Source organism: Macaca thibetana, chromosome 14, assembly GCF_024542745.1.
Source record: "Macaca thibetana thibetana isolate TM-01 chromosome 14, ASM2454274v1, whole genome shotgun sequence".
Taxonomy (NCBI): domain Eukaryota; kingdom Metazoa; phylum Chordata; class Mammalia; order Primates; family Cercopithecidae; genus Macaca; species Macaca thibetana.
In genome coordinates this window covers 35,199,377-35,214,470 of record NC_065591.1, presented here as the reverse complement: position 1 = coordinate 35,214,470, position 15,094 = coordinate 35,199,377, and the positions used below count along the sequence as shown (strand labels likewise).

Below are 15,094 nucleotides of genomic sequence, written 5' to 3'. Positions count from 1 at the left end.
ATATTAGAGTAAGGGGGAGAATTCTCTCCCTTTGGAACGTAAATGTCTAAGTGGTAATCTCCTAAAGACGTGAGTCCCTTACTCCAAAGGGAAAGGTGAATCTTATCCTTAATGAGACATATAGTTTTAATTCCCAGCAGCAGTTTTATGGTTTCATATGTCAGTGCCCTCGAAGACGAAGAACAAAGGGAACATTTGGACATATACACATATATACCTACTCTAAGAGATTAATTCACTTTCCTGGATTCTTTGGTTTAACAAAAATTAATAGTTAGCATGACAAAATGAAGCAGTTTTTAGACTGACCTAGCTATTTGCACCATCAAATTAGTGACTTCATTTAGGCATAACTCCTTGTACCTTGCTTACCTCCCTGCTCCTGTCCCTCTCTCCCAACTGGCACTGATCCTGTTTATATCTTGTCACTACTCTACGGAAAAAAAAAAAAAAAAAAAAAAAAAAAAAAGGAATTTGCTAAATTCTCATTGGCTAGATAAGATCTGGAGGACATGGGTCAAGAGCTCTAATAACACTTCTAGGAACTCAAAAGGAAATCCTATTCCTAATATTCATGCTTTGTCATTTAGATTCTAATATAGTATAGTACATAGCCATTTCTCTGTGTTGTAATTCACATATAATGAGATCAGCTTCTAAACTGATCAACAGCAAATGTTGCAAAGAAAGACTATCAGACCATCTTGTCATCCTCTAATCAATCTGTAGCCAAGTCTTTCACTTAATTTGCTAGAAGATAATGATTATATAAAATCCACCAATTTAATCATGAATGTGAAAAAGACACACACACACAAAAGAAGTAAAGGAGGTAACATTTTCCTCTCAAGAGGAATTCTGAAATGTGACAGGGTTGCAGCAAAATTTTTGAAAGTTGAGAGACTTTTTGAGTCTCTCTTGCAAAGCTTATAAAACTCAGATTTCTCAAGAAATCTGAAAAACTGAATCATTATTCTTTGGATACATCTCTCTCCAAATAACTATTGCAATCTCCAAATCTCAAATTAAATTCTTAAAATTTTTGGAAATATTCCTAAAGCTAATAAGATAGTGCAATACTTATAATTTTGAATTGCTTTTTATCAAGTCATTTTAGTATTAGGTAAATAATCCTAAAATTAATATCTTTCCCCAACAGTCATGCCATAATGACACCAACTAGGAATGGCAAGTAAATAAATAAAAATTCTAATGCATTCCCTAGAGATTCCATCACTTCTTGATAGATTTCAGTCCAGTGGGAGCTTCATTAATTATTTCCTTCTCTGCCTGATAGCAAATGAAAGCCTCATTTGGATCATGATCCCTACCAATTGACAGGAGGGAAAAAGGCTCACTCAGATGCTATCAACAACATTAGTGTTCTTTAGGGAAATCATCATTCTATTCAGGTACAAGTGCATTAAGTTTATAAATAGAAAAACATGCATCCTCCATGTTAACTAATGTGGCTGCTATCATAGAGAGAGTTCAGGTAATATCACCTTAATCTCCAAGAGATATGCTATTTTCCAACTATTGAATGGTTGTTTGTGTGCCCTCAGAGCCTAAGAAAGATATTGGAACATTCACCAAAAGCAAAAATAACCTGAAACTTTTAATGGGGCAATTGAATCTGAGAGAATTAAGTAATTCACATCAAACAAAAGCTACCACAAAAAATACAGAAAGATAATGGCTTCTAGTAATTCTATTTCTAAAGAGCACACAGTAGTTCTACAGGTCATATAGTCTAGTTTCCATGCTATATGCATCCTTTATATAATGAGAATAATGTGTATTAAAAAAATAAAATCAACATTTTACAATGTTCCATACAGCATAAAAATTAACCCTGTCTTCTGGGAATGAAACTCTATATACCCTTATGGAATGTCTCAGAGCTTAGGACTAGTATTATTGTGGTTATAGGGCACAAAAATCCAACCTAAAGTGTAAAGAAAGGTTTTTTAATCCTCCAGTCTCACCATTTCTCCAAAACACATGCATTTTCCTACTAATGAGAATTATACACTTTTACTTCACTTTGAGAAGTCTCTTTCAATATCTCAGATCATTCATTTTGCTTATATTTGTTGGCAGAATGTAAAATACATAATATATGTTAACATATGAATATACTATACATTCATATAATTATTTTGAAACAAATATAATTCTTAGACTTAGCACTGACACAGCTTTTGTTGATATCCACAGGGACTATTTATTTAACTGCTTTGACTGATTTAAGAGGTAACTGGCCCCTCAACAGCCAATAGCTTAAGTAGCTGTGAATAAAAATGCCTTCAGGCTCTTTGACTTTGAAATAGCCCTTGATGTACAGAATCATGAGAAACAATCCAAGTACATTTCCACATAATACTAATGAATACTAATTACTGGGAAAAACACCAGCATATCTTCCATATTTATTAGTCATTCCTAATAGGTACTATTAAAACCACTGCTAAGGTAGGTTGGCATTTCTATCATTTTCACTGAAAATGTTAACCTATATATTCATGGGGCAGGTTATTTCTGTTTTATGTCCTCCATCACAACAGTCACCTCTTGGCTATCTCTGCTAATGGTGAAGAGGTAGGACCAATGTTACCCTAAAATCCTGCATAATTAGTTCTAGTGCATGTAACAGTTTGAACAACAGATTTGGCTTCCCACTTAGGTTTTGCTTGGCTTTCTAGTTCTAGTGTTTTTGTTGTTTCTTTGTACCGGATTGTTTTATCTTTTTATAATTTTACCTTTTCTGGACTGATTGTTTAACACAAGACAACAGGCTTCTGAACCTGAGTAAAGCCAGCCTCAGGTGAGAAACCAACTACGGATAACCTACAAACCAGATTGCTTGCAGGTAGGAAGCAAGAATGGACTATTTGTGGATCAACTACCAAAATCATTTAGTTCCTGGCACCCTGGATGCAAAAATCTCCTTCCAAGACACCAGCGACAACAAATGGACCAAAAAGCTGAAGCTTAAGTCAGCGACGCTACCTCCAGTGAATCTGGGAATATGCTTTTCAAGATGACAGCACGACTTCATATTCAGCACATTATTTGCCTTATACATTTATTCCTGTCCCACAGGCCTGAAAGGGGGATGCTTGCATCTCACTTAGAGCCACTGCTCATTAAATATGTGCCATGTTTTTAAGCAACCAACTTATGCCCTGGGATTAATTTATTTATCCATAAATAAGGTGACCATATTTTCTAAACCTCAAATGGGGCCATATGGTCTGATATGTATTAGCATACTTTTATGAAGAAGACACTGTGAGAAATTGGGACTGCTATGGAAACAAAACCAAGCCAGAAATAAAACTCATATCACAGTCCTAATCTTAATTTACTTTTCAGAAGTACATATTCCCATTTATTACAAAAAATAGCTCTTCCTCCTTCAATATTAAACAAAACCACTCCAACAACCTTCTTCTCAAATAGGAATACTGATTTCCATACTAGAAAGTAGCGTGCTGTCTTCTAACCTGCAACGGCTACATTGGTCTGGAAGATCCTGTGCCTAGAGTCAAGTTTCTTTATAGGCAGGAAAACCAAAAGGTACCTTATATTCACATCAAATGTCCCTTGAAAAATTCAGAATGACTTTTGGGTCAAGGAGATTTCCTGGAACAGGCCCTTTTGTCACTGAATGATACCCCGTAATCATTTTAAACTGTATCAATAAAAACACATACACACACATAAAGAAGGATGTTACACTGTTTCCTGCACATGAGCACATCACCACAGGTTCATTTTAAAAATGTGAAGTGAATCTAGGTGTAGTTCTCACTTTCCCTAGCAATAGCTGTAATGTTAGTAATAAAGGCTCATCCAAACCATGAATATTAACAACAACGAAGAGCACAATTTCTGATTTGTTGGAAAGTAGGGGGGCTACTGTTTGGGATTCCAATGTGATTAAAAATAATTTTCCATTGGTTAATATTGACTTTTTTAAAATGGGAAAATATGTATCTTAGTTCAGAGTATTTTCTTTACATATTTCTGATTCATATATTGGGTTCTATTTCAACACATGCTTAATGAAAAAATTTTCAGGAAGCTTCAGTGATCCTGTTTAAAACAAACTTGACAAAGCATGCAGTAGCACTTGTGAAACACTACATGTGTTTAAGCATAAAATGAGTTCCCTCACACAGGTCAAAATACTGTTTACAGACAAGACTGCATGATAACAAAGCAAGACATCAAAATGTTTACTTACCAATTTTCACCATATGAATTCAACTGAGGACTGAAGAGTTATTTTTCATTAAATGAATCCCTTCCCTTTAGAAGTTGTTAGAATAACAGCTTCAAAATACATCCTATTCATTCAGCTTAGTCTACATTCGAAAAAACTCAAACACCTGTTCTGCGGTTAACCTAACAGTGAGATTTTTATTTTTATTTATTTATTTTTGCTCCTATTACTTACTAAAAAAATCCAAGCTGATATGACTTGAATGGTACTTAGAAAATATCAAGCTAGTCTGACATTTCTTTTACTCCATAGTAGAATTGCAGTACTAAAATGAAACAAGTAATAATGTAGCCCAATACCCCAGTGTTAGCTACACACACACACACACACACACACACACACACACACACACACTCCTGAGGATCAAGGAGATAAATGATTTGCCCACGATTAACAAGCCAGCTCTCTTGACTCCCTAGACCAGCTGTCATTCCTCTAGCACCCACTGGCTCCCTTTCACAGAAATTCAAAAGGACTATTTATTCCTCCTTTCTTCCCCATAACTGTTATGCATAACAGTTTCCTTTCCAAGCATTTGCAAGAGAGAACAATGCATCCACCCTTGAAAAGACTCTGATTAGGATGACCCTCAAAGAGTGTGCTTTTGGTAACATCTATTATCATCTGAAAAGCAATAAAAGGATCCTAGATCCCAAGAATTAGGATCTCTAAAGAAGGTCACTTCCCTTTTATCTTACAACCAAATGTGTATAGTGGCCTCTAAGATACAGTTTCCTAAATTAGTTACAAACACATCCTGAAAGCATATTCATCAGTATACATTTTTTACAAATGGTTCTAAAGCACTTTGACTAGTTTCAACTATGAAAAATGTTATGAATTCACAACTGCACTAGATGTCCTCACTTCATAAATTATCTTACAAGAGAAGTGTTCCATATAGAAGTACCCCCATACAAGTCTTGAGGGCTTAAAAGCTTCCTTCTCAGTGTGGGATCAAGATCCAGATACCCTAAAATAAATGCATCTTGCAGGGCGAAAGAAACCATGGGTTTAGTAAGATGACCTAATAATATTTGGTTTGAAAGCTCATGTCTGTCACTTCTTGACCTTCTCATCCTGGAAAAAACAAAAAAAAGCCATGTGCAATAAAGGTAAGCCGCAAATGACTACATTTCCTGGATTCTCAGAATTATCGATATAATATCTTTTGTCAATCAAATTTAATATAACTTTCAGATTTAAAAGGAGGTATTATAGAAACAATGAAATACAGTACATTTCCCTTCCAAACATAACCAAATCATTGTCATTGCTATTACAGAAAGTTTAATAAACATCCCTTATATACTGAACAGCCCTTAAATTATTTTGAGATATAATCTGACCTAGTTGGCTATATTGTAAGACACATGGTCTGTTGTTCACAGAGTCAACTTTCTATGCTATAGCATGCCTGAATCTATCAGCAATAGACTATCTTGTGTCTGCATATCAACTTCTTGTAAGGACTGCAGAGTTAAAGCAATTACCCATAATTTTTACAATATCCTAATGAAGTAGATGTATGCTTCTGGGTTCTAAATCCCTTTTTCTCCCAGAGGAAGATTAAACAATTTAGAAATAACATCAGGCATTTGTATGGAACTCAACATTTCAGATGTTTTGCATGTTCTCATTTGTTTGGCATAACTCTGTAATGTAACATGCTTCATTTGCCCTCTTTTTTACCAATCATGAAATTTGAGTACAGAGATGTTAAGTGATTTTTCCAAATGAATTATAACCAGTCCAAATAGCCTTACCCCTAGTCTGACGCTTGTTACGTCTTTGCCCCAAATCCAAAATGTATTAAAACACTATCTTTTAAATCTTATTGTAAGATGGTATTTTATTTTATCATTCTCTATTGTCTTCTATTGATCTTTGTTCTTCACAATCAAAAATGTGTTCTAGAAAAGTGTTTCTCTACAAGTGGTGGAGAAAGTGTGGAGAGGGGATGCAGTTTTACTTTTAACCCTAATGTTGAATTTACTTTGAATTTCAAATACCATTAAAGGAGAGGTAGGATTTATGTAATTATGAAATGATGGCCTGGATTTTAAAAAGCTTGAGAAAGGCTATTTTAGGTCTGTTTGTTTGTTTGTTTGTCTTTAGCTCACAGTTACCAGAGTTCACTATGTGCCAAAATAGTGTATGCAGTGTTGCTTGTTTTGTTTTCCCCCCTCCCCCACCAACCAGAGCCCAAGACAATCATTTTATAAAGAATAGAAGTTAAATAAACATTGTGGAAAAAGGCCTCTTATGCATTCCGAGTTTTCTAACCTATAACTAGTGATGATTTAATAGTGCAAGGCTGATCACTAGTTGTTATCTCACATTCTAGAATGCTTTGTCATGAGTTAAATGCAGTTATATGTGTCATAAATTCCTTTAATAAAGATGATGGTGGTGATGTTGAAACGAAATGTTTGACACAATTCTTCCTTATATCCGTTTTAGCAAATATAACGTAAAAATCTGAGGTTAATCCCCAAATTCTGTTCTTATATAACTGCACAAAAAAATAAACTTAATAAATCTAGCATTTATGTTTCACATTTAATAGAAAATTTTTAAGCCATAATCACTGTAGCTGCTTGGCATCTTATTTCTTCAAGAATTCTTTCAGTGCATGCATTAACTTTGGTTAAATTATTCTGGAGTTAAAAGGCAGAAGAATATATAAAATAGTATGATTTCAGAAGCATCATTGTAACAGACCAATTTCAAAAGATTCAGTTGCTAAATTTTACTTCATAATTCCTTTGTCAATCAGTTATTTAGGTTTTAAAAGAGAAGAGAATCATGTGATGTTATCTGCATGGTCATTAGTCTCACACAATGAAAAGAAAACAATAAAATAAGACTAAAGAAATCATTCTTCCAATGATTGTCATTGAACTGTTACATTGGTAAACATTCACAGTATGAAGTCTCTCTCAATCTCCAGCATATAAAGTAGTGCAAAGAAAAAAAAAATCCAGTCCTGTTACCTGCAAACAAAACTTATTACATATTCTCCAATTTCACTTATTCTATGTTACACATTTGCTGTTAAATCTTCCCAAAATTAATAACAAAATATAATCAATTTCTAAAGGCCCTTGCAGCCTTTTTAAAAGTTAATTTCCAGTTAAAAATAAACTTTAATTAAATCCAAGATAAAATTGTGACCTATATTCTATTAAATAATTTACTTTCTTTTTTCTCTACACAGTATCTTACAATTTTTAAAAAACACCTACTGAATCCAAAGACATATTATATGCTGTTAAAGCACTGATAAATGACTGCTCAGATTCATTAGTTCTTACATAGTAAATACTTCAAAATGCCAACTTTTCCCATCACTGCACAATTACTAACATTGACAATTTACTTCACACACACACATACGCACACACACGCACACACTCTCTCTCTCTCCATCTTTACTGTCAACATCTTTTCCAGTTAATGTGCAAAATTCTTGCATTCTAATAAAAATATAAAGATAGATTTGCTCCTATTTAAGCCTCCCTCTTCTTGAAGATGTATCATTTATTTGATATGTAATACAAGTTTAGTAACAATTATGCCATGTATAACCATTAAATAGTGTACTACTGTATGCATTGGATCATTTGCATATTTCATTTTCATAACTGCACTCTCTATGCATAAATATATTTGGAGATGCTGAGAGGGGGGCAGTGGCAGGTGGAGAAAGAGATTCACACATCAGTCTCCACAGCCTTTGCATTAGAACAGTTGTTTTTATCTGTCTCACTGTCATCCCCCTTTCCCTGACACTTCTCCTCCTTTGCACACAGAGATTCCTTAACTCCTTCTTCCATTTCTAGATACTCTGACTTGTCCCCCAGGGAAGAAGAAGTAGAGCTCCGAAATTTCTTGAGCAAATTAGAGGGGAGGTATGGGCAACTGACTGCATTCTGCGTTAGCTGTGTCTGTTCCTCATTTTCAGTCTCTCTGTGGTAGAAATAGTTAAAGTTAGAGACAATCACTGGCACTGGCAAAGCAATGGTTAATACACCAGCAATGGCACACAGGGACCCAACAATCTTGCCCCCCACAGTGATGGGCTTCATGTCCCCATAGCCCACAGTTGTCATGGTCACCACAGCCCACCAAAATGCATCTGGGATGCTTTGGAAATGGGTAGTAGGTTCATCCGCCTCTGCAAAATACACAGCGCTGGAAAAGAGGATGACCCCAATGAAGAGGAAGAAGATCAGAAGGCCCAGTTCCCGCATGCTGGCTCTGAGGGTGTGGCCCAGGATCTGCAGGCCTTTGGAGTGCCTGGAGAGTTTGAAGATCCGGAATACTCGGACCAGACGAATGATTCTGAGGATGGCAAAGGACATGGCCTGCTGCTGCTGACCATTGCCACCCCCCTGTTGCTGGGCCAGGTCAGTGCCCAGTGTGATGAAGTAAGGCAAAATGGAGACAATGTCAATGATGTTCATGATATTTTTGAAGAAGAGTGCTTGGCTGGGACAAGCAAAGCAGCGAACCACAAACTCAAAGGAAAACCATACAATACAGACTGTTTCCACGATGAAGAAGGGGTCATTGAATATTGTGTGCCCTGAGTTCTCTGGGTGGGGTGCTGAAGTGTCATTCAACAACCCACCGTGCCCACCAGCACTCAGTGCCATGACGAGATCCCGGTCGTCCCTAAACTCAGGCAAGGTTTCCAGGCAAAAGATGACAATGGAGATTAAGATGACCAGGACAGACACAATGGCTATGCCCCTTGCAGGACTGGAGCTCTCTGGATATTCAAAGAGGAGCCAAATCTGCTTTTTAAATTCATTCTCAGGGAGGGCCCTGTCCTCCTCCTCTCTCACAAAGCCCTCGTCCTCCCGAAACTTCAACAGGGCCTCCTCCCCCAATTGATAGAACTTCACCTCCTCAGTGAAGATATCAAAGGGGACATTGACTGGCCTCTTCAGGCGGCCTCCTGATTGGTAATAATATAAGATGGCATCAAAGCTGGGGCGGTTCCTATCAAAAAAATACTCATTGCGCAAAGGGTCAAAGTACTGAGTCCTCTTTTCAGGGTCTCCCAACAAAGTCTCTGGAAACTGGGCCAGAGTTTTCATCTGGGTCTCAAAGCGTAGGCCTGACACATTTATCACCACCCGTTCACAACAGTCACTGTAGCGGACTGAACTGTAGCCACCACCGCCCTCATCCTGAGGCAGCAGGTCCGTGTAGGAACACTCATCCCCATGGTCATCTTCACTATAGTAAAACCTTCCCTCCTCTTCTTCCTCCTCCTCCTCCTCCTCGTCTTCCTCCTCCTCACTCAGCTCCCTCAGGATCTTCTCCTCAGAACCACTGGGCATCAGGTCAGAGCAATGAGAGAAGCTGCTCTGCCGTTGGTGGGCTTTCTTCTTCTCAAGCCGCTGTCGCCTCCTCCTCCGGCTACCCCGGCTGCTCTGAGGGTCATGGGAGGTGCAGGCCCCACGTGACTGGTGGTGGTGGTGGGAGCCACCAGAACCCCCACTACCTTCAACAGCAGCTGTGGCCGCTGCAACAGCAGCTGCTGCAGCTGCCCTGGAGTGAGCAAGCCTCTCCCGCTCCCGGGCCCTGGCCTGGGCAGCATAACCATAAGGCATGTGACTGTTACACCCTGAGCTCTCCGCACTCACCATTGCAACCTCCATGGTGGTGGTTTTCGGAAATGGCTGGTTCCAGTTGTAGAAGAAGAAGAAAGAAAAATAGGGCAGCTTCTTTTCTCACCAAATTAAGGTAAGTTTGGAACCCTTAAGCAGATTGCTTGGAAGACTAAGGATATTTTCAGTCCAACTTTGCATTTTCTGTTTTTAAATCAGCACGCCCCATGCTCCCTCTTCTCAGGGATTCAACATTGCTCTCCAGAGCTTGGCTGGTCGAGATAAATAGCCTAGCACTCTCAAGACTAAGAAGTCCGAAAATGCTGGAGTGTCTCAGACACCTATGTTTTGGGGGTAGATGTTGAGATTTGGAAATATGTCTGGGATGTGGTTAGTGATGATGCTGCAAGATTCAAAGGCAGCAAGTGTCTGACAGCCAGAAGTTGTGCCTAGAAAATGAAATACATTTTTCTGCCATGGAAATTGGCCAATGCTCAGTCCATTAAATTTAAATAAAATGCAAATAAGCCTTTACTGTTAGCACTTGCCTTCTAGTGATGGCTCGAACCATAATAAGATGTGGTTTGAAGTATGTCCAGCCATTTCTACTCAAAGTCTATCAGGACGATTCTGCAGGCTCTCCTTTTAAGTTCATCAAAGGCTTCCTGGACCCAGGTACGATGCCAAACCATAGATAGAGGCAAAGACCCTGGGAGGTAGAGAAGGTGCTAGATGAGGTGTCAGCAGAAGCAAAACCAGCTCTGAGGTCTCCATAGAAATCAAGGAAATGCAGAGCATTCTTCAGCCAAAATCATGCAGAAGAAGCACTTCACCTGAAAAAGGATTGGAAACAAGCATAGGAGAAAAGTAAAAAGGAAACAAATCATAAAGAGCAAAGTGAGCATTTCTCTTCATATACACATCCTTCTCTTTCTTCAAGAAAGTCACATAACACACCAAACACCCATACATTTTCAAGAGTATGGGGCACACTATTCTCACTCACTAAACATCATTCTTTCTTTCTTCTTCAGATATTATTTCAGCTCAGTTTATTTTTATGGTAACTCAATTATTTTTCCTCTCTCCACTCATGGCTCACATGGCTCTTGCTTCTATCTTCCCCTTCACCAATGCCAGGTCTTAATTCTCACTGTCACTCTCTTCATTTCACAAAAATAATGCTGTGACTTTACAGCTGCTTCCATCATTCATCTATTTCAAGGCAATTTTTAAAATTTCCACTCATAAAGTGTTTCTGAATTAAGTGCCCTTCCACTCCTCTCTATCTTGACTCAGGATTGGGGAAGTCGGAAAAAAGAAAAAAACAACAACAACAGTATTCTTATTCTTTATGCAGGCAGCACCACTTGAATGCACTTCAGTCACCTCATCTATAAAGTACAAATAATAATACAACCTCCCCCATCTCATGTTTGTAAAGACTAAATGAGATAATGGATGTTGATAGAATATCACAGTGCCTTTTACCTAATGAATGACAATAAACACTAGCAGTAATGAATAACGTGACAGCAACCTACGTTTTTATTGTCTGTCTACACAGCTCCAAGTGTTTGTGTCCTTAGGCCACTAACTAAAGTAGGGGAAGATGGGACATGAGGACATACAGTACATCCTGAGACTCACCAGTGGCCGTCGTTAAGTTGGCACTGCCTGGCTCCCTACCGCATGTCCCCATTGTTTTTCTGTTCCCCTGAATCCTGAACACTCTCTACCACCCACAGGCTAGGAACTAATGCCAGTTTCCACATCTCTAATAACCATCTTCTCTCTTTGGCGGTCGCTCCATGTTCACCTCAATGGTTCCTCCTCCACTCTGCTCAAGGTGCTATCTCTTATTTTTTAAAATGTCAGTTTGTGTGGACTTCATTCTTAGCCTATCATACTTACCCCCACTTCAATAAAATCCACATCCCTAACATCCCTCGTCCTCTCTCTCTCTCTCTCTCTCTCTGCCCACTTTTATTTACAATCTCCCACTTCCGAATTGCATGTCCCTTGCAGTTCCAATCTGCTCCCTCTGTCACCTGTTATTCCTGGCCCTTCTTCTTCCTTAGTTTGCTCTCCCAAGATCCAGGTAATTCATCTCCTCAGCCAGGTCCTATAAAAGCCCCCATCCAAATCTCCCGTCTCCTCTTGATTTTTCCATGTACTCTGTTCAACAGGACTTCCAAGAATGCAGGGAGTAACCCAGAGAACTGGAGAGAATGATGATAGTCAGAATTCAGGGCATCTACCAGCTTCTATTACTGGAAGCACTTGGAAAGCATAAGAGAAATGGCTTTCTGAAGCCATTAACAGGATTCAGCTCTTGACCACCTGCTGCTCCTTGCCGATCCTGTCAGCCTAGCAGCCTAAACACACTAAATTTTATGAAGTGACAAGCATGGAAGTGGCAAACAGAGGTCTTCCCAATCATACACCCCTTCCCAATCATACACATTTTCCTAGGGCAAGGAGGGCATTTGATTGCAACACAAACTCCAGAAAATACACCACTGAGGGCCTCTCACATGCCATCTCCCTTCTTTGCCTTACTCCTAACATCATCTCATACTCTGAAATGTTTACCCCCAAGGAGTTACTAAATCCCTACTTACAAAAGCATCCTGGGGTGACATTCACCGTGGAGTGTCAGGCCAACATCCTTTCAAGACGGGTACAGACCAAATAGCCTGAGAGTTTGCTCAGTTTCTTCCCCAACTCCCCCAAAACAATTATAATTTCAATGAAGCCCCAGTGTAACCCAAGTTCCTGTATAGTTGAGTACTACACACACCTGCCCTCCCACCCAACTGACTCCCAGAAGGTCATAAATTAGAGAGTCTTCTAATTCACCATCAGCTCTTCGGGAGTTCTAGAACTGCCCTCTTTCTGCTCTACACCAAATAATTTCACATTTATTTATTTATTTGGGATTATTTGTCTTTGTTTATCTAACTCCCTCCTCCACCCTACAAGTAGCAAATTGCCTTCCTTTTAATCATCTACTAGTTATTTCACTATCCCTGATCTAGAAAAGGAGAGAGAAAGAAAAAGAAGAGAAAAGAAAAATCATTCCTCCCAGCAAATCAGACTGGTTTAAAATCTCTCTTCTTTCTCAGGGTACTCTTGTTAGTAGAATCTATTCAAGCCAATTTCCAGGAGCCTTTATGATATAGATCTTTGCAGAGGAATTTGTCTTCTTCTTTAACACCATTAAACTAATAGGATTTTGCAGACTACCTATTCCCCAATCCCGGCGCCCCCAAACAACAGCCAAGCATCCCACCCCTCCTCCTCTCACCCCTCCAACAACAAGGCTGTTCGTCTCTCAGTGCTAATTCCTGCAACTGTGTCAGTGTCAGGGTGGTACCCGAACCTTAGAGAGAGAGAGAGAGAGAGAGAGAGAGAAGAAAAATTGAGAGAGGGAATCAGAGAAGCCAATACCGTGAGAAATATACACTTCAACGCACGCCATTTATGCAGCCCCTATGTATGTTGCTCAAATGCTCGGAAAATGCACGCAAATCCAAACGTTGGGAGAGGCAGCAATTCAGACTCGTTCACCGGCTGTTAACCGGTGCGGCTGGAAGGAGGTGAAACGATGCTAAACCTTAACCCCCCTCTCGTTGGGAAACGACATCTTTAATCGCGCCGTCGCCTCCAGACCTCGGTTCCCGCTCCAGCACGTTAAGCAGGGCGCACTCACCGCATCCCCGGGGTTGGGAAAATAACAACTGTTGGCCCCCTGGAGCGCCGCGCAGCATCCGCACCTCCCTTCTCCCACCTCCTGGTTTATTTTTAACCGCCTTCCATTCATGCCCTTCTGTCACATTCCCGATATTATTTATCCCTCAAATGTCCACTGTTTCTTAACAGCCAAAAGAAGAAGGTGGAGGAAATATTTAAAAAAAAAAAAAAAAAAAGTATCATACTTACCGTTCCCCGGCGGGGCGAAAAATAAAAATAAAGAAAATCCACCGGCTGGCTTGTTTTTCCCCCTCAAGCTGCAACAGCTGGAGGAGGGGAAGAATGATCTTGGGTGAGGGGGGTGGTAAAAGGAATGACTAGGGTTTGGCAGGTGGAGGGTCCAAATATCCACGGAACAAGTTCTGTTGCCTGGCCCGGGGGGTGCACAGGGTTCTCGCGGCTGGAGTCTGGGGGTGGGGGTCGGGGCTGCCCCAGAGAAGACCCCAAGGCTCCTGGTTCCTCTGGAGTTCAGCACAGGAGGGATTGCCTGGGAAAGGAAGTCAAGGTTCCTCCGAAAAGAAACAAAATCCTAGACAGCAGCGATCACTTGTTAAGCCCGAATTCCTCCTCCAACATCCATCCCTCTCTGGCTCTCGCTGGCTGCGGGAGCAGCACACGCCTCCCCTGGCCGCGAACGCGCGCCGGGCGGGGGCGGGGCCAGGGCCGAGCCGAGGGTGTGGCGTTCGCGACGGTCGCCAGGGGCGCCTCCTGGCGCGGCGGGGCGGGCGCAGTCACGACGCCGCGACTCCCCGCACCCCGGCTGGGCCCCCCGACTCCCAGGATCTGGGATCAATTCCAGGAGTCTTTGGCTCTGGTCCCCAGAGGCGAGGAGCAAATCCTGGAGAAGTGTCCCCGTTGGGGCCGGAATAGGGGTTTCGACGGCAGCGCGGGAGTCCCCAGAGGGCTTGGGAGCGGGGAGCTCCAATGGGAGGTGCAGTCCCGAAAATGGGGTCCTTTGGGACATCTCCTCTCCCTAACTTGCTTTCTCTATATCTCCCCTCTAGCCCCGTCTTCTTTTCCCCACCCCACCCCCTCCCAAAGCGGGTTTGTTGGGTTGGGAGGCGGTTGCATCTCCGGCGAGGCCGCTGGCGGGGAGCCCTCCTGTGCCTGCCAGCGCGTGCAGATCCCTCAGTCTCCGCCTCCCTTGTACACAGTAGTTGAGCGGCTTCAGCGCCGGGGTTGGGCCTCCGGGGCGCGGAGGAGACCGACTTTCAACCTGTGTTCAACCCCGGGCAGGGGAATGTTACAGAAATTGGAATCAGGCCCAAGCTAGGGGCTGCGCACGGGAGGCAGCAGTCCTAGGGGAGGAGGGTTGGAGAGATGAGTAAGTCGCGGGGTGGGCCAGGGGCTGGGGGCTTTGGAAGGCGGGGGAAGAGCACGCAGCCAACCTGTTGCTGCAAAAAGAAATACGCCTCTGGTACCG

The 15,094-nt window shown here is 41.1% G+C and overlaps 1 protein-coding gene across 1 annotated transcript; it reads right to left on the bottom strand.

The window, feature by feature from the left end:
• Nucleotides 1-2,230: 2,230 nt before the first annotated feature.
• On the bottom strand, nucleotides 2,231-14,411 carry KCNA4 (potassium voltage-gated channel subfamily A member 4). The gene is made up of 2 exons (XM_050755391.1): nucleotides 13,861-14,411; nucleotides 2,231-10,748 (listed from the first exon to the last, which is right to left on the bottom strand). Exon 2 carries the CDS (start codon nucleotides 9,964-9,966, stop codon nucleotides 8,008-8,010), a length of 1,959 nt encoding a protein of 652 aa, XP_050611348.1. The 5' UTR covers nucleotides 9,967-10,748; nucleotides 13,861-14,411; the 3' UTR covers nucleotides 2,231-8,007.
• Between the last annotated feature and the right edge of the window lie 683 nt (nucleotides 14,412-15,094).